Consider the following 20,253-nt stretch of genomic DNA (forward strand, 5'->3'; position numbering starts at 1 on the left):
TAAAAGGCTACCATAGTAAGGTGCTCACATTTCCTTACAAATATTTTGTGCATTTTGGTATACATGTTATAATACTCAGCAATTTTGAAAAGGGGTAACAATTCAATAACAATCACTAGTTTACTAAATACAATAGCTATTCAAAATTTAAGGGTCCATGGATTGGCTTCATTGAGAGACAGTTTTTCTGTATATTTGCTGTAACTTTCTTTGTGTCTTCTGACATAAAAAGGATATGTGAAATAACGGCATAGAGAAGGTGCAGTTGTGTTATGGATTTTTTTTGAAAGCCAATGAAATGAAGGAAAAGTTGATTTTCTTCCTCACAAGTGAACTTCTTTCTGTTATCAAGTACCCCCTCATAGTTGCTCTTCCCACCAGTGATATAGCTGGTCCTTCCTTATTACACTTTTTGTCTGTTATGTGTTTTCCAGCTTTTCTTACAGGATACAGCTATGCAGATAGTTGATGTTCAGTTCTAGCACAGGTGGGCAGATGCATGCTGCAGTCTGGCTGCCGTGGTGGTACCAGTGGTGGTGGAGTGTGTGAGCCTGCCCTGAGGATCCAGGGTATTTCCAAGCCATGTTTCCACGATGTGAGAGGTTTTGTGGCACTGCCCTTTCAAACTTTCTACCCCTACTATTTTCTCCTGCGTGCCTCCTGGCTGGTTTTGGCAGCATGACTAGGAGGTGCCGTGCAGGGGTGAATTGTGGTGGTGCAACCAAAGACGGGTGTACCAGCCCACAGGGGCCCGTGGGTGTTCCTTGGGACAGCACTGGCTCCAAGACCTCCCTGTCAGGGGACCATGGCCTCGCTTTTGCTGGCTTTGCTGTAGTTGCCTGCTCCTTCTAAAGTTTTTGTCAGCGTATTATCACACTGCTGGTGCTGGTTGCGTAACTCGCTTTTTCTTTCTTTAAACGATACCTGACAAAGCCTGTCCCTCAGATAGTTCTCACTCCTAAACAGCCATGTCTGCCTTCCTTTCAGTAGTGATGTATGCCTGTGGTACATATCACAGACAACGACCTCGATGGCGGTACTGCTGGTGCTGCTTTAATTCATCACTGCCTTCCTCTCTTCTCCATCTCCAGCCGCTTGTTCCTGCCCCCTGTGCTGTGCCCACACAGGTACTTGCGCACCTCTCCACACTGGATCTGGGAACTGATCTGGCTTAAAAACAGCCCTTGTTTCTTCTGTGATGGCTTTTACCTGGTTCAGCTCCCCCTGGTGAGAAGGGCTGTGCAAGCAGCCAGGCCAGGGCACTACACGTTTGGATGAGGTAGCGGTAGGGAAAAAGGATGCTTAATCTAACTTAGAAGTACACATTTAACTATGCTGGCTTCTGTTTTCTGTTGGGGCCCCTTAATATTTTAATCACTGCCTTGATCCTTAAAACAAGCATAATAAATATTCAATTTACTATTCAGCTTACCATTCAACCCATTCATCACTATTATTCCAACCAATAGCTGAATCTTCCCACCTCCACGTTCTACATAGTACTGTGTGTATCTCAGAATATAGATAATACTGACTGACATAATTTTTTATTAATAGAAGTTTATCCAAAATGCTCCATTTTACTGAATAAGTACTTTCTGGTTTGTTTTTTATGAGCTGTTTTGTGAGTGTCTACTGGAGAAAATGAGAAAGGTTATATGTTAGAGAATTACTGGGGTGGTTTTTTTCAGGCATGCCACCATCTTAAAAGGATGTTCAACCCTCTAAAACATACCGTTTGCCCTAAAATAATCAAAAAAGGAAAAACAAGGGAAAATACTTTGTGTTTGTGTGCTGGACTTACCTGGACTTAACTGTCCTTCTTCCATATTATTAGTCAGTCCCAGATTTCAGAGATATCTATCTATAGTTGTGGATTTTTTTCCTTTGTGTGATTTACATGTTACTCATGTCAGCTAATCGTGGGAATCGTACTGTCTTAGGTGGTCAGCTGCTCTCCTTGCTTTTGCATGTCCCACACAATAATAGAGGAAGGAAAAAACAGCTACTAATTGCTGATTCCTAAGTCCACAAAAAGGGAGAAGGGAACTTTGTCCCTCTATGATGCATCTGTCTTTTTCTGACTCCGTTGCACTTAGAAAGAAGGGAAACGTGAGGACTAGAAGGTTGTATTTCTGTTGACTTAAACCCTAGTTTCATAATGGAGTCTGGATTTATAACAGTGGACTTTTCAAAAATGCCTAAGCAGGTGATGCCTGACTTCCATGGGAGTTAGGTATGTAACCTGCTTAAATGCTTTTCAAGAACCTACTGTAAGTCCCTAATCCTTTCTGCCTACTTCAGTCTTCAATCACTGCTGCTTGAGCACTTGAGGGAGGCTTTGCATCTTCCATTATTTTAAAATGATGGAGCTTGAGGAGGATTTTGTCAAATAAAAACCAGAGTCTGATCGCTAAAGAAAAATAATTTATTATTTTTAATACAGTCAAAAATGTTGTTTGTACTTACACCATTGAGCACATGGTTAATGCTTGCTTAGGGCTTTACAGCTTTAGGTGTCTATTCAACAGAACAGATGGAAAGTAATTTTAATAGAAGCCCTCAAATGTTTACATATCCAGGTACCTAATGATCAGCCTAGTGCTAGCCCATATGGAAAGCATTAATGTTTAAGTACATGTAAGCATACTGGTATTGGTTTAAGTTAAGTTCTTTAGCAGTGTTACACAAGTGTTACACACTTGTGCACTAAGGGGCTTGCTGTGGATGGGAGACAACTAAGGGGAGCTCTGAACGCTGACATTTGTGATTTCTTCTTTCTGTAAGCATTTAACCAGTTATCCTCTCAGAAGAGAAACTCATGCTGCCTCTTGACAGTGTTTCATTTGCAGGTTAGGAGTATAATGGAGCATAAAGGACATGGGAAGGAATAAAGCAATTTTGGATTGTTATATATTCTACAGGTGAAGTGTTGGCATCACAGGCGTCGGTGAATACTGATATCTGCTTCACTGAGGTCATGATTTTGCCTTGTGTTCATAGTCTTGCTGCTTAATTCCTGAGCTGCTTGAATAATTTAGATATCAGTTTCTCTTTTGTCACTGCCTGCTAACTGGGGGATTCGAGGGTGAGACTTTTCAAGAACAATGAGCTTGCAGCCAGTTTTACAGGGAAGTAGAATGCATGAGTGTGTAAAATAAAAATAAGGCTGGTATTGACATCCTAAATATAGCCCTGGAGGTCAGCAACTCATTCTGCTGGTGCTTGCCTCATTCCCTGCAGCTTATGGAGTTAAATCACAGGGAGACTGTGATTCCAGGGAACTTAACATATGGTAATCAGATACATTACCATATGTTATCCTATTAACATATGGAGGAAGGAACACAGTTGGTAAGGGAACTTCTAAACCTGAAGTGAAAGGCAGCTTGCTCTGGTGTCAACTTGCCCTTGTTAGCTTCAGTACCTGTGCGTGCTGCTTGTATAATTGGCTTAGGAGGCTGCTGGATGAAGAATGCAAACCCTGCTTGCCGGAGTGCTGCCCAAGAGGGAGGATCCTGAGCTGGGGCAGGCTGATTCAGCGGTCCCTCGTCTCAGTCAAGTGTTCTGGTCTTTGCCTTGCTAAAACACTGGCTTGATTTAAATGTTTGAAATAATATGCACTGCGGGGAGACTTGTATCCCTCTGTTTGGGCTGAATGGTGTTTTACAACTTCGCACAGTTTGGTTAATGACTAGGAGCTCTGAAAAGACTAATCTGCTGTGTCTTCTGAATGATTCTATGCTTTGGGTTCTCTCATGTTAACAGTCCATCTGCTATATAATTTTATTTTACTATTTTGATATATGTAGGGCTTAAAATATATAGTTAAAACTCATGTGACAAGGATGTAACTTTTTATGATACTCTCAAGTCATATATTATCATGCAGGTTTTTTTTTAACCTGCTCCTAAGAATTTGCATCTATTTTTTTAATGAGTGGAAGACTAAAAAGCTGCAAATATGAAGTTAAAAGCCTGTGGATTCAAAGGGAGATATCTGCCTGAATTATCCAGTCTTCTCTTGTTCTGCCCATTCCCGTTTTACTAGTGAATGGAAAGCTGATGTTTGAGACTCCTAATGCTCTAAGGCAGATCTTGGTCAAGTCGCTCAGTAGTCACTTCCTTACTGGAGAATTCTCTCTCTTATCAGATGCTTGTGTATGATGGTGCACATAGGTGGCATAGTTCAAGACATTCATTTAATGTAGTGTCAGCTCTGTTCTGGACATGTCCTTGTGATCTCCACAAGCACTTGAATCTCTCTGTTTCTCTAGTCACCTACAAAAAATGCAAGTTTATGTGAGATTCATTTAATCTCTTAACATCGTATGTGTTTATCATTCTGTGGGAACAGGCTAATAATACCTTTCTCCTTTCTCCTCCCTCTTTGTGTCTCTCAGCTAGAGGATGAAATTTCAACTTTGCGGCAAGTGCTAGCAGCCAAAGAAAAGCACCTGGTTGAAATTAAACAAAAGCTTGGCATAAGTCTGATGAACGAGCTGAAGCAGAACTTCAGCAAAAGCTGGCATGATATGCAGACCACTTCTGCGTGAGTACAGACCTTGCATAAATTCATTCTTATATGTTGTGTAGCGCGTTGGGGGTACTGTCTTGATGAGCCCTGGTGTGAAATTTAGCAATTAAAATACCTGCCAGGAGTAGTAGATGGCAGGGACAAACATGTCAAGCTTCTCAGAGCAAGGAGACCTGGAAAAAACCCTTCCACAGCAGCAACATGCTTTGCTACTGTGTCTTGCAAAATCATAGCAACTAAAACTGTCGTGGCACTGAGAAGGTTATCTTCCTGTCCCATGACATGTTCCTACAGAGTCCTTACTGAGGAGAGAAGGGACCTTTTTTAATCATTGAGATTAAAATACATTGAGTATTATATTTTTCAACTTCCAAAAGAGACAATAAATAAAGTAAAATAAAGACAGTAAAATAATAATAATAATAATAATAATAATAATAATAATAATAATAATAACCAAAACATTAGCAGCTATTGAAAAAAATAGTACCATCATCTGAATTATAAAGAATACTGGCAAGATTGGTTGATGTGTGACTCTGTTTAATTCCTGCTTTTGGTTGTCCAAAACAAACAAACAAAAATATTGGAGTAACTGTACCATCTTTGAGGTTATCGTAAGTCCTACGTATGTCAAGTTTTTTGTTATTTTCCAGCAGCATGTTCTTAGGCAAGTCCCTGAAGCCTCTCACAGCCTTGGTTTACCTCTGTGCAGAATGGGTAACTAGTTCACAAGTGTTCAGTGAAACTTGCCCTGTGTAATGTGTAAGCAGCTTTGGGTTCCCAGGGTGAAAGGTAATGCAGAAATGTGAAGAACTGTTACTCCACTGCTGTTGTTGAAATGGTTTTAACTTGATTTTTTTTTTTTTTTTGAACCAGACTAATTATACTGTAGAAGTCTGCAGTCTAAGTCAGTTGCTGCCTTCCAGGAGGGTGCCTTTTAAAAATACATCAGTTCTTGGATGAGGAAGCAGGGGAGGGAGGTTATTTGGGCTGCAGCTTGCTGCCAAGAACTATGGGTGCAAGCCTTTTGTCTCACATAAGGAAGGAGTTAAAAATACACATATAGACGTAATGATAAGACCTATCCTGAATCTGCCACAAAAAATGTTCAAACCCAGGATAGGTAGTGTTACTTGTAAGCTTCAAATGCTTTTTGCTCTGTATCTCTGATGGAGCACCACTGAAAGAGATGACGAATAAAGCTATGAATTCCAAACCTCTAGGAAGGCCACGATAATTACTGAGGGGCTGGTCTCAGCTTCATACAGATCTTTATACTTACATTTATGAACATACCATATTCCTCTAAAATTTTTTGGGCTGAATTAATAGCAACATTGGTAGAAAGAACCGCTCACCTTTCATCAAGTGCTGTCTGAAAAGTTTGGGGTTTTTTTGTGGTTTTTTTTTGTTTTTTTGTTTTTTTCAATTGACAACTGAATTTGACAGTTTTAGGGAGAAGCAAGAGTGAGCTGCTCCACAACAGAGCTGAGCTGGGAGTTGACAGCAAGGCAGGCAGGGCAGTGGCATCACCCATGAAGGAGCAATCCCACAGTACCTGAACAAAGAGAGCAGAGCAGGTCCAGTGACAGTAAACAGGGTCAGGCGAAGAGTTCAGCTCTCCAGGTGAGTCTGTAGGGATGAGCCAGGTCCAAGGTCAAGCCAGGAAGTCAAATCTGTGGGTCAAGATCAGTGAGGTACCTAGCCAGATACAGGCACCGGTAACGTATCTCAGGCAAGGACCAAGGGCTTAAACGCAGTCTAAGCTTTAGTGTAGCTCCCAAGCAAAGGGGGGGAGGAGCCTAACAAGGCTTCTCCCAAGTCTTTCTCACACAGCACTGTCGCCACGGTCTTACCCAAGGTTACGCAGTTGTACAGTGTCAGAGCTGGCCTTGAGCCCACGCGACCAAACCCATGGGACTAGGGGGGAAGAGTTTGCAGTTCCTCTTCATGCACTCAAGGCCCTGACAGAGACTTGGAAAAAATATGTAAAAATGTAAATTTTTACATTAAAGTAATCATTCTTTGTATTCTAATGAGAAGTCAAATAAGGCATAAACCCCTTAATAGGAAATGTAGTTTGTATGTCTCCTGCCTCTAACTTTTGGACAGTTTCTCAGCTAGGTCCTATTTCTCATGACATGCCATTAACAGGGGCACCCATGCTGGCTTGGTGACGATGTCTGGCATATGCTAGGAGAGAATAGTTTAGAGACACTGAGCTTTAGAAGAGAGGAGGGGCACAAGACATCTGAACTTGTCCAAAGAAGCGTGTCCAAAGAAGAGCAACAAAGCTGGTGAAGGGTCTGGAGCAGAAGTCTGATGAGGAGCGGCTGAGGGAGCTGGGGTTGTTTAGCCTGGAGAAAAGGAGGCTGAGGGGAGACCTCATCGCTCTCTACAACTGCCTGACAGGAGGTTGTAGAGAGGTGGGGGTCGGTCTCTTCTCCCAGGTAACAAGCAATAGGATGAGAGGAAATGGCCTCAAGTTGCACCAGGGGAGGTTTAGATTGGATATTAGGAAATTCTACTTCACTGAAAGGGTTATCAAGCATTGGAACAGGCTGCCCAGGGAAGTGGTTGAGTCACCATTCCTGGAAGTATTTAAAAGACGTTTGGATGAGGTGCTTAGGGACATGGTATAGCGGTGTACTTGTTAGTGTTAGGTTTACTGTTGGACTTGATGATCTTGAAGGTCTTTTCTAACCTATATGATTCTGTGATTCTGTGAACTAGAGTTACTGGGAGACACTAGCAAAATTTTGAAACAAAAACTTTCATTTTTACTTGAAATTTGGTAGCAAATTCCAAGACAGCTTTTCATTTTCCCTTCACAATGTTGATATTTTCCACAAGGATAGAGAGACTTAGGAGACTTTATCAGTATGGTAGCTGCTACTTTTTATTTGAGTTTCAAAAACAACAAGCCATTAGGTGATGAGTGTCCACAAGTAGTTATATGGAACTGAGCAGCAGGAGTCCATTTGTGCCCTTGAAAATCCTGATGTCTGTGGTCCAACTGCTATACAGTTCTGGCTGACACTCATGCCAGTACAAATCATGGTAATCCGGCATTCTTCAGAATGGATGTGTTAAGTAATAGAGGTGATTCATTGTTGCTGCACCAAAATAGCAATGGGATAGCATTACTGACTAAGATTCTCTGATTTAGTAAGGATGAAAAGCCTGTTTTAAAAAATAAAAGTTCAAAATATTTACATGCCTGTACTTTAGGTTTCTAAATCCACAATTAGTCATTTTAAATTTTCTAAAGACCTGTTTTTAAGGAGGCAAATTTTGCTTTCATTCAGTCTTACTGGGTTTTGTAGCTGCTGTGCTTTTCTGGAAGTTAAAATAATTTTTCTTTAATGGGGAATCTTTCAAAGCCACAGAGAACAGTTAAGCACCAAATTTTTGTCCTCTTATTTTTAATAATCTTTTTAAGCTCTCAATTTAGGGATGCATTCTTAGGGTTAAAGTGGACTTAGAGGCAGAGGGGTGGACTTCTCTCAGGAACAGTTCTGTAAAGTGTGTCTGAACAACTAGTTAAGACTCATGACCTAACTCACAGGATGGGTACCACCCAGAATGACTAAATTTAAACTTGACATTCTGACCATTTTTAAGCATTTACATTTTAAATGGTTGGCCATGGGTAGCTTAGGAGTTAGCCTGGGCATGCTTGACATGTACATGTCAGAAATTGTCATTAAAGGATTGTTATGATTAAAAAGAAAAAAAAAAGTTACAGTTTTCATACTGAGGAAAGCTAGAGCTGGAGGTCAGTGGGCTGGTGTCCTCCACAGACTGAAGATTATGTCAGCCTCAACATACAGTTCTGTACAAAGTCTGTTTCCTTGTCATTAATTCATGCTTTAAGGTATGCAAAAGCAATTGTAACTACCCCTAGTAAGACATTACATTTGCAACAATAATGTGCAGCTTTTTTTGTATCAAATCAGCTTTTTTTTTTTAATCAGCTTTGTTTTTCTCTAAAGAAAACCTGTAATGTTTTTTGCATTTTTCAGCCTGTATGAAATAGACCTGGAAGTCATTCACTTATGATGATAACCAGAATCATAATGCATTTTTCAAGTTCCTTGTTCATTTCCTCTGCTGTTCTTCAGTGCACTGATTTTTAGTATAATCTATGTGTTAGGGAAGGCAGGGGGTTCTACTATAGAGGATATCAGTAACTAGGGAGCAAATGATTGCCTCAAGTTTAATTTGCTTTCATGGTGGTAAGGCATTCAACTGGAATGACTTCCCACACACACCTTTTTAAAGATCAGGTTTCCAGTGAATAGAGGTGGGTGGATATTCAGATAGCTTCTAGCAATGCGGGTTTTTTATTTATATTTTAAACGTAGATAATTCATTCTTATTTAGATGCTAGAAGCAGGGTAGTGTTGGCGGATTTCAAGATTATTTATTTTAGCTTAGGAAATCATTAAAAATGTCTTTACAGGGATATTTACAAAGACCATAATTGAGCTTTCCTAATTAACATTTTGCTACAAAGGAAAGGTTTTATGTAACCTGAACGCAGTATGTTTACTTAGTTAAAGCTATTTGATTGGTGGTGCTTCAGTAAAGTTCCCACAGCTCTCTCTAGCCTTCTGTACTTCAGATTTTCACTGCATAGTGCATTAAGGTAAGAAGATAGCTTCTATAAAGATTGACCTAGTTTTATACAGAATCACAGAATAATTGAGGTTGGTAGCGATGTCAGGAGGCTGCCTAGTCCAACTCTCCCTTTCAGAGCAGGGTCAGCTAGAGCAGGGTGCTCAGGACTATGTCCAGTCAGGTTTTGAATATCTCCAAGGATGGAGACTCTGCAGCCTCTCTGGGCAACCTGTTCCAGTGTTCAGTTACCCTTCCTGTGAAAAACTTTTTTCTTTTGTTTAAATATTTCTTGCGTTCAATTTGTGCCCATTGCCTCTTGCACTTCCACTAGATACCACTAAGAAGAGTTTGCCTCTATCTTCTCTACTCCCTTTCATCAGGTTATTTATATACATTGATGAGATCCTCCCATGAGCCTTCTCTTCTCTAAGCTGACCAGTCCCAGCTTTCTCAGCCTTTCCTCATATGAGAGATTCTCCGATCCCTTAGACATCTTTATGGCCCTTCGCTGGACTTGCTTCAGTATGTCCATGCCTGCCTTGTACGGGGGAGCGCAGAACAGGACCCAGCACTCCCGGTGTGGCCTTAACCAGGGCTGAGCAGAAGGGAAGGATCACCTCCCTCGACCTGTAATCACTCTTCCTAACGCAGCCCAGGGTACTGTTAGCCACCTTTGCTATGAGGGCACATTCCTGACTCATGTTCAACTTGTCTACCAGGACCCCAGGTCTTTTTCTGCAAGGCTGCTTTCCAGCTGGTTGGTCCCCAGCCTCTACTGACACATGGGGTTATTAATCCCAAACTGCAGGACTCTGCATTTCCCTTTGTTGAACTTCATGAGACTCCTGTTGCCCCATTTTCTTCAGACACCCAAGGTCCCAAGTAATAGTATTCTTCAATGCAGTTACAAAATTGCATTGCATTATGTATGGAGAAGGTTACAAGGGTTAATTTATCTTCCTCACCAGTCCCTCACATGAAGCACTAAGGACATAGATCCACAAGATACCCTGGCCTTTGCTAAGCATATATGTTGTAACCATGCTCAGCTTTGTCTGTCCCTCAGCTTTTAATTTGGTGCTCTTCTGTACTTCTCTGGAAAAAAAACAGTAGGACATTATAGTGTTGTCCTCTCTGGAGATACTTCGGTACTACTGAGTTTCCAAGGAGCAGTTGTATCTATAAAATTACCCACCAATAACCTCACTCCAGCTTAATGGTTCCCAGAAGCTCCTTTGTCATTCTTTCTTGAAATGTTAGCAACTGTTAGAAGGCATAAGCCTCCTCTGTTTTAAATGGATAACGTTTCAACCCATGGATGGAATAGTAATGTAACTACAGAGACAGCTTCTAGGGAGATGAAAATGTTTGCTTTTGCTACTACCCCCCCCCCCCAACAATACTCCAGACGTTCAGACCACTGTAAGCAGCAGTTCTTTCATGAAATCATTCAATTATTAGAATAAATAAATATAATATTAGAATAAAGAAAGCCCATTCTTTCCTTGAAGGCTGTAGTAGTGAAATGAAATGAAATGTCTCAAAGCCCATATACTTAGTGACTCCAGCCAGGGGATTGGGAAGCCTTTGATGTGAAGGAAAGTGGACCCATGCAAGACTGCCATCTAGGACAGGAATCTCACAAAGCTATGTTTTCAAAATGACTTTTCATCTTTTGCCCTCACAGACAAAAATTGTCACTTGTTTTAGAAAGGGAAAATCTCATGAATTAGAGGCCAGAATCAAGAGAAAGACAGGGCTAGCTCCAAACAGCATGTCTCCTAGATAGTGCCTGGGGCTTTCTCAGGTGGTGGCTATCTTTTGAAGCCTTTTTAGGAAGGTTTCAATATTGCTCTGCTCTTACATGTAATACTTAGCTGAGATTTGGGACAAGAGTATTCAACATGGACTTGGCCTTTCCCTCCAGAGACAGAATAAGGCTCTTTTCATTGACTACTAGTTGAAAACTATGTGAGCAAGCTTAGTTCTGCTGATAGGGAACCTGAGGACAATTGTATGGGTTTCGACAAATAGTAGGAACTTAACATTTTGTAATTCAAATCTCTGCCAGTTTATGAGAAAATAGAAAGTAATAGTTGCGCTGCATGTGTTTTGGACTTAAAATCTATGCTACCTGCAGTCTTCATTAGTATAACTTTAAATATATAGTATATATATTCTGTTCCAGAGGTTCAGAATTTTCTCAGGAAGTCAGAAATAATTTGTGGACAACTGCAGCCCTACTGTGACTTTTAGGAATTCAGTATGACACGTTCCCACACACATACTTGTTATGAGTGGTAGTAAAAGAAATGTGGGTGTTTCTGTTCATTGCAATGTGTAATCACCTTTTGCCATTTTCTTCTGTAAATTTGCAAGTAAATGTAGCAGTTGTGCAAGTGAAGAAATAGGCATGTTAACTTTAGCAAGGACGTTACCTGCATGTGAGCCTGTGCTATATGGAGGTAAAGGGACCCTCTCACTTCCACTGACTTTTTGTGTCCTTTGGGTCAGATCAGGCAATGTTCATGCCTTCTTCAAAGACAATTTTTTTGCTGCTTTTCCACATGTATCTCTGGCCTTGAACTTGGAAGGATGGAGTAATGGAAAATATGGTTGGAGAAAGGACTTTGAGAAGTTAACTTAGCCTATCTCATTGCCCCTTTTCTAAAAGATGTATGTCCACTTGTTTACACCAGAAGCTTCAGCTAATGGAAATTCCGCAGCAATGTCAGGTGAGCTGTTCTAGATCAGTGAATATAGTGTTAGTTTCTCAGGGAAGAATCCACTGTAATTATGATTGAGCACCAGAAAATATATACACATATATTATAGATATTTGTATGTATGTATATCTAACTGTAAGGAGGGGAGGAGAGGCCTGAGTGTAAATTGGAATCTCTGAAATGACCAGGATTAAAAATATCCAGGAAAGGGTCAGTGGAAAGGGAACAGGGGAAAGGGAAGGAAAGGAAAAGGAAAGGAAAGGGAGAAATGGAAGGAAAAGGAAGAACAGAAATGAAGCAAAAGGAAAGAGAAAGAAGGAAAAGGAAAGGAAATGGAGGGAGGAAAGGAGAAGAAAGGGAAGGGAAAGGGAGAGGAAGAAAGATGGAGGAAAGAGAGAAAGAGGAGAAAGGAAGGGGAAGAAAGGAGAGGACAGGAAGGGGAAGAAAGGAAAAGGGAGGCTGCGATATGTTTAATCTGCATAATTTTGTTGATCTAGTGTACAGTAGAGAGCGCACAGACAGTGTTACTGGCATAGTTTAAGGTGTAATGAACTGTGAAGTTTTGGCCTGGAATGTCTTAAGTTCATCTGTGGTTAAGCCAACATATTGTGGCTTTTTTACCTGGAGATCAGCTGTACCACAACTGCTTATTTTTCCCCTATTCTATGCTGCATTGCACAAATAGTGCCTTTCACACAATTGTATCCCCAATTTTTGCCAAGGTTTTGAAGATTACAGTGCAGGACAGCACAGAATATTTGTCACCTTTATCTGGCACTTTTCCTGACCCATGACTCTCTCCAGCCTACTGAACAGTTGTCTTCGTGTGCTGCGCACAGATTTCTGGCTGCAGGCAGGTCCCCTGGAACCTGCAGAGGTTCGGTTCCCTCAGCTCTGCCCTTCCTCTCTCTGTGGGAGAGGAACTACCTGGGGCATACTTCCTTTGACTGATTTAGGCATATGTACCCATCCAAGTGCCAGCACAGTTTCAATTAGTTCTTAACATACCTGGCAAAGGGAAGAATGTCTAAAAAAATATATCTGTCGTTGTTTGGTTTTGAAGTTGGAATGAACTTCAGGTGAGCACTAAAATAAAACCAACCCCACAACACCTTAGAGTTCATTTGTGGGCAAAATGGCAATATGAACGCTCTTAGAGAATGTTTTATGTGCATGTTATCTGCCATTCATGTATGCATTTATTTCATTGAGCATTAGCATAATTTAGTTAATGCTGAGCCCCATTTTTCACAGAAAATTGATGGAAAAATAGTTTACTAGCTGAGAGTTTCTCAGAGACCCAGATCATAGAATCATAGAATAGTTTGGGTTGGAAGGGACCTTTAAAGGTCATCTAGTCCAACCCCCCTGCAATAAGCAGGGACATCTTCAACGAGATCAGGTTGCTCAGAGCCCCATCCAACCTGACCTTGAATGTTTCCAGGGATGGGGCATCTACCACCTCTCTGGGCAACCTGTTCCAGTGTTTCACCACCCTCATCATAAAATATTTCTTCCTTATATCCAGTCTAAATCTACCCTCTTTCAGTTTAAAACCATTACCCCTTGTCCTATCGCAACAGGCCCTGCTAAAAAATCTGTCCCCATCTTTCTTATAAGCTCCCTTTAAGTACTGGAAGGCTGCAATAAGGTCTCCCTGGAGCCTTCTCTTCTCCAGGCTGAATAACCCCAAGTCTCTCAGCCTTTCTTCATAGGAGAGGTGTTCCACCCCTCTGATCATTTTTGTGGTCCTCCTCTGGACCTTCTCCAACAGGTCCATGTCTTTTCTGTGCTGAGGGCTCCAGAGCTGGACGCAGTACTCATGATGCTTTACATTGATTCCAGAAATGTCATTCTTAAGCTGATGGTTTGAAAACTAAAAAGGAGCAAGCTCCATAGGGCATGGCTTGTGCTACCAGGCTCTGCTCTGCTGTATGGTTTTGTTGTTAATTGTTTGCATTTTGTTGCATCTTATGTAAGCTTTATCACAGAAGAGGGTTTCTCAAATGGATTAATTTTGCTAGCAAGCATTGATGGAGTGGCACAATGCTGAATGAAGATTTACTAATTAGCAGATGTACTAATTTTACAGAAGCTGAATTTAAATTCTTTAACATTTACTGTAGTAGGTCAAATGTGCAGCTTGCCATGCAAAATATGAATATATTTGTAGCCAACTTCTGTCAGCAGTCCGTGTACTGAACCTATGAAGGAAGGTTAGATTGAACTCTGCCATGTGAAGGGCAGTTCTGTACTGAGTTGAAATGAGATCAAATAGCACGCAGTATGATTATCCTGTCTTATCCTGCAGATGATGTTGGTCATTTAAGCATCTAGTTCTCTGACCTCTCTCTGTGTCTGCTGCCTGGCTATACTCTGTGTGGAGCACTATTTCCTTCGCATGTTGTGTTTTATGAAACAGTATCTTCTTTCATTCGCTTTTGCTGGCTGTAAAAATCAGCTAGTGAGACCTGGTTGTGATATGATAGTACAACCTAAATGCAGTATATGAAACTGTCAGGTGAAAAAGCAGTCAAAATATGCTGCAGATCTACTTTGCCTAATTAGTATGTTACAGTACTGGAGATGTGAGTTATCTTTAAAGCTTCTTTTAAATGTGTTGGGCATATTATCACAATATAGCTGCAATATCAGCATATTTTATATAACCTCTAATGATCAGTTTTATAAAAAATTGCTTTTGTTAAAGAAATACCCTATTTTTAAAACCAAATTATAATCGGAAGATGATGGACGAAATTCTTAGGTGAATGTCATATAAAAAGGTAATGTTCAAAATGACACAGGTGAGTTATTTACAATTACGACAGCAATCCACACACCATGTTTGTTTAATCTTTCTTGTCTATGAAATGCATTATAAATATTTAATGCTAAGTGCTAAGTGAAAAGCATGGAATATGATCCTTGTTAGCCACTACCAGCAATTCTTCTGTCCTATGGAGTATGTTTAGATGCCACAAAAACAGAGAAGGCATTTCTACTCTAACTGCATAAATCAAGTAGCCTGTTTCTACTTTTACTAATGCTACTGGGCATTTGGCATAATGCTGTTAAACTCAGGGAGGTTATGGTGACTTTGTATTAGTGTAAGAAAGGCATAGAGCCTAATGATGTATTTGTGTAAAAATGAATGCCATGGGTTGGATGGAAATTGGTATTTCTTGAATCTCTGTGTCCTAAATTCTCTGAGTTTGTTTCTGCTGGATCATTTCTGCCTTAAGGTTCAGGGTCACTGACCTTATTTCAGCCGATGGCTGACTGCCCGTTGAGATGCTGGCAGCTCTCCTGATGAGCCGGGTGGTCAGTACTTGCCCAGCAATTGCCAGCAATGGCTGCTGGAAGGATGAGAGTGTACAGGTATTGTAGATGACTTAGCATGTTGGAGCAGTTGGTGGTGTTAGGAGGGCTTAAGCCATACGTACAGCACTTTTTCCAATGAATTAGTAGGTCTTACCTGGAATATCCAACTTTATTTCTGCTCTTAAAGTTTTCTGAAAGTTATGTAAGCTGTTCAGTGCATTAAAACAAAACTGCAAACTAGTGTGTCTTACATGAGGATATGAAAATTGCTGGCTCAGATTATTAATGCTACATACAACTGAGAAGATTCCCAGAAGTCAGAGAGAATATGTTGGAGATCATTGTTACCAGAGTGTTTGGCAAGGTATCAAATGAATGCTGTAAATATGAATAACTATGATGATAAAAATATCTGAGCCAAAACACTGTGCTGTATATCAATACAAAGCATAACTAACTACAGTAAGGCAATGTGCTCTGTGGAAAGATAATTTATTTATGAAGAAGACATAGTGATATGCCTAATGCTGGAGAGACAGGGATGGGGGGGCTTGATCTTTAAGCTAACTATCAGTGAGCTCTACTGAGATGCAAATTACTGTTGTCTCTGCTGACAAGTATTGCATGTTGCACTGCATTTTTACCTTTGTTATTTTTTTGTTCCTTAAAGCTCTTCTTCAGCGCTGCTGGGGGGAGGGTGTCATGTCAAAGGTCATTTTTGCTGAAGTTGGTGCTGAAAAAAGACCAGTTGTGTAACAGCCTTAGCTGGATTTATGCTGTTACGTAATGTCAAAAGCATTAGGAACATAAATGCAGTCTCCATGTCTTCCTTGCTAGTGGAAATACTGGGGAGGATGTTGGGTTTACGGGGTTTACAGAGAAAACACAATATTAGTTGGAATGCCAAAATCAGTGTAGTTTCAGCCAATTCCTAGAAAGTGTATTCTGACCAACATAATGTTCAGGAATATGTAGGGGACTCTAATGGTTCTCAATTATTAAGTTGAGTCTGTGTGCTCTATGGGGCATTTGGGACTATTCTCTTAACAGTTTTACACAGTGTGAAGAACCTGCAGCAGAAAGGCAAGACATGGAGATGTTTTTTCATAAAGCTGAATAGGCCTGTGAATAAAATGAACTCCAAGGTGTCTTTTTCAAAAAATTAGTTCAGAAGGATATCTGCCAAGTATTTTACTAGGTACAGACAACCTGTACATAAATAGGTTCTGCTACCAAGGTCCTTTTAGACCTGCAAGTCAAGTCTTGGGCTTCATTTTGTTGTCAGCAAAATTCCACTTGTGCTGAATGGTTTAGGAAACTTCTCTGTTAGAAAAACATCTAAAGATTTGTATGTAATAATGTAGGCATTTTAAGAAATGTCCATATATAGATATTGCCCATATATTTTTATATATATACATATATATATATATATATATATAAAACCACAGGCATTAGATTATTTGATTTTTTTTTTCATAGGCAACACATCAAAAAGCTGCATGCTCGTAGTTTGACTGAAGCATCATTTATGTCAATTTTAGGGTCTCATCCCACTCTAGTTTATATGAGAGTATGTCCACTGACAGCAAGAGAATGACAGAGCTATTAAACTAGTTAAGCTAGAGAATGAGGCCTCAGTGAAATAAGAGCATTGCAATCTTGCTATGTCCACGGGCAGACAGCAGGGCTGAGGAGAAAGGAGACCCAGTGAAAACAATCTTTTCGGTCTTCTCTGTATTCTGCCAGAAGAAATAAAGCAGGCATAACCAGTGCTCCTACCTTTCTAATTATAATTTGTGCTCCTTCTGTCACTGTTGCAATGTTTTAGCCCTTGTTGTCGTTCAACGTTGTGCATGTGATTGATTCAGCTTATCTAACTCTAGTTTTCTAGAGATTTGGTACCCTGGTCTAAGTTGCTCCCTGTAGACTGCCTTGCTAGTCAGTGAAAACAGAGACAAGCACCTTCATAGAACGAGCCATTTCACTTGGCAGTTTTAGAACTTGTTAGGTCAGTAGTCTGTAAGATATTTTGTGGCTTAGGAACATAAAATCAAAGCATTTGTGTTGGGAAAAATTAATTGTTGATAAACTGTTGTCTAAAAGATTAGAGCATTACTTGGCATCTGCCTTCTAACCTGTGGTTTGTAAAACACAGTCCTCAACAGAGGCCTTTCAGCAATAGGTCCTGCTAGGTCTAAAAGGACCCGACATAAAATGCGATGTGCTGTATTGCAAGTGTTAATCTTCTCTTACTTCCCCTCCTGCCTCCACAAAGTTATATTGCTTTTATATACCTAAAAGTAAGAAGAAAATACTCTGTTTCATTAATTAGGCAGGCGATGTTTTATTAATCTCCAGCATATTTTGGTACACGTTTACAATCTTACAGATTTTGTTCAAAGGAGAAGTAGAACCAGTGAAATTGTATTTCTGAATTTGTCATGATCGTTTCTTCAGTTCTTGTCTGCCAACGCACACCACAGGATACAAGACTGATTATAATGTGCTCTCCTTTTGTTACTAGGTCAGTGCTTCTAATTCTGAGCTTGTCTGCGTCACTGGGACTATCAGATAATTTACTCGGAAGGAAGCCTCTGACGAGCTCAGAGTTAGTTTACTCAGCAAAAAAGCATCTGTGCAGAAAAGCTTATTGATTACTCTGAGAATGCAACTTAATTGTACTGAAGGGTCTATGTGGGTCAGAGCACATATTCCAGATCAGTAAATTATGATGATTCTGTGCTTGAATGTCTATGCTGTATGTGAAATGAGTGACTTCTAAAAGGGTTCAGTGCTATTAAGAATATGCATTCACTGTCTAGATTTTTTCATCTTTCTTTCTCTGTCTCTCCCAAAACCTTCTTCCTTTAAAGAAATTTTTAAAAAGTAAAATTGTAGAATATGGAAACAGATTTGATCAATTTTGTCTAATTTGAAATGTCAATAAACCATTTTGAAGTGCATCTTTTAAATGTACCTAATATGTATATGCATGGAAGAGCAGAGTTTATATGTCCTGATTCCTTTCTATGCTTTAGACAGCAGATTTTGTTACCAAGTCAGTGTCTGCTGCAAGAATGCTTATTTGACGTAAATTTACAGAAAATGTATCAAACAGGTATTCAACAAATCACTGCATTCAACTTTTAAACAGCTTGCGCTGACCCGCTCAGGGGATGTTATCTGCAAAGGGGAGAGACACAGTGAAGGATTGCTCTGGAGAGCGTTTTGCTCACATTAGGGTTACACTGCACTTAGGAAGCTGCGCAGAAGCGGGCATCTTTGTTTTGTGCTACAGTTATTATGTTTCTTAACCTTGCAGTGGATGGGACTTTAAGATGTGGAAATAAGGGAAAAAGGAATTGATTGTAGGGGATTCCAGCCTCTCTTTTTTAATGCTTATCACTATTTCTGTTCTATTTTTTGTTTCCAGTTACAAGAAAACACATGAGACCCTGAGCCATGCAGGACAAAAAGCAACAGCCGCTATCAGCAATGTAGGAACTGCTATCAGCAAGAAGTTCGGAGATATGAGGTATAGGGATCTGCTGCTTCTCTGGTCTTATTTTGAGGACAAAAAGTATAACATCTGTCAGCTCTTCTTTTCCTTCTACATTAGTGTTTTAAAGGTTCAAGTACTTTGTAGTCAGAGTATTTTATAACATTCATGGTTTCAACCAAAAAGAAGGGATAATGATGAATGAAGATATAATTCTTATTTGAGTCCTGGTTTAAAAAAAAAGTGCAATTTGAAATCCTTTTGGAATAACTTTGCAAGCTGAAGGAAATGTACAAGTAAAAGGGAACAAAAAATTGCTGTTAGATCTTTATTAACCCAATTTCATTCATACGTGGATTCTGGAGACCAACATCATCTCAAGAAAACAAGCCTGCCTTGGAGCTGCTTGTGAAAAGATAAATAAAAAAAATATTTCAGGCTATTTTTTATCAGCTTTTTCAAGATGTACAAAGGCAAAGTTTTGTTCTGCAGTTGTATGTATAAAAATAGATATGATGAAAGTAACAGGAGTTGAGGTCAGGAGAACTGTCACTTAAATGCAACTTAACTGTCAGGCTTTATATGTTGATGTATGTTTAAAAGCGTTGGTCTTAAAGTTCCTCAGAATGAGATCATAAATGAAGAAATTGTACACTGTAAACCAGCACTTCAGTTTTCAACTTGGTAGCAGGATAACAGAACATCTTCTCAGGTATTTTAGGGAGTTGATTTTTTGTGATGAAATAAATGGTAACTCTCCAATATATTGTTTGATCTGCAGAATTAGGGTCTCATTTATTAGAGATATTGGTATGTACTCATTTTTTTGGCCATTTAGGATATGGTTACCTCATACATTACAAAGATCTGTGTGAATCCATTTTACAGTATTTCAAATATATATGGGTTTTTTTGCTGCAAATGGCTGAAGCATAGTTCTTGGCAGCTAAAATTTATTTTTTCCACTTTTTTACTTTTAATCTGAATCTTAAGAAATCTTAGAGTCCCTCCTTTATACCTACCTTTTACATACAGCTTAATAAACCCCCTGTAGAGGGTTTATTACTACTGTTTTTCTAGGTGAAACTAAAAATGGAAAATCTTCATCACTGTATGATCTGCTTTACAATGTCTTTTTCCACATTGCAGTTTAAAATAGAAATCTAGTGAGTGACTTGCAACCAGGGTATGAACATAAACTAAGAATTGTTTGACTCGATACAGTTAAACATCCATCTATATGCCTAGAAAAGGATATAAGAATAAGGAGGCATGCAGTTACATTTTCCTAGTACATTTTTTTTGGCATTCAGCAATCTGAGAGCTGAAAACTTTCTAAAACAGAGCTTTGAGCTTTCATTTAAAAGTCTTTGAAGGGTTTTTCTTCATGAATTTATCTTTTTTTTTTTTTTTTAAATTTATTTTAACTTGTGTGAGCTTTTGACATTCATAACACCTCATGTCTCCTGAGATGAACAGATAGTTATGTGGTAAAGTATGTGGTTTATTTGTTCGTTCATTCATTCCTTATTCTGAGT

General features: G+C 39.6%; 1 protein-coding gene across 7 annotated transcripts in view; it reads left to right on the top strand.

Moving 5' to 3' along the window:
- TPD52L1 (TPD52 like 1) overlaps window positions 1–20,253 on the top strand; it is a 63,021-nt gene that overhangs the window by 24,931 nt on the left and 17,837 nt on the right. For all 7 annotated transcript variants that reach the window (XM_075498669.1, XM_075498670.1, XM_075498672.1 and 4 more), the window contains 2 exons: window positions 4,404–4,552; window positions 18,650–18,751. In XM_075498669.1, coding sequence (XP_075354784.1) covers window positions 4,404–4,552; window positions 18,650–18,751 — 251 coding nt within the window. The remainder of the gene's footprint in view (window positions 1–4,403; window positions 4,553–18,649; window positions 18,752–20,253) is intronic.

Source organism: Mycteria americana, chromosome 3, assembly GCF_035582795.1.
Source record: "Mycteria americana isolate JAX WOST 10 ecotype Jacksonville Zoo and Gardens chromosome 3, USCA_MyAme_1.0, whole genome shotgun sequence".
NCBI lineage: Eukaryota > Metazoa > Chordata > Aves > Ciconiiformes > Ciconiidae > Mycteria > Mycteria americana.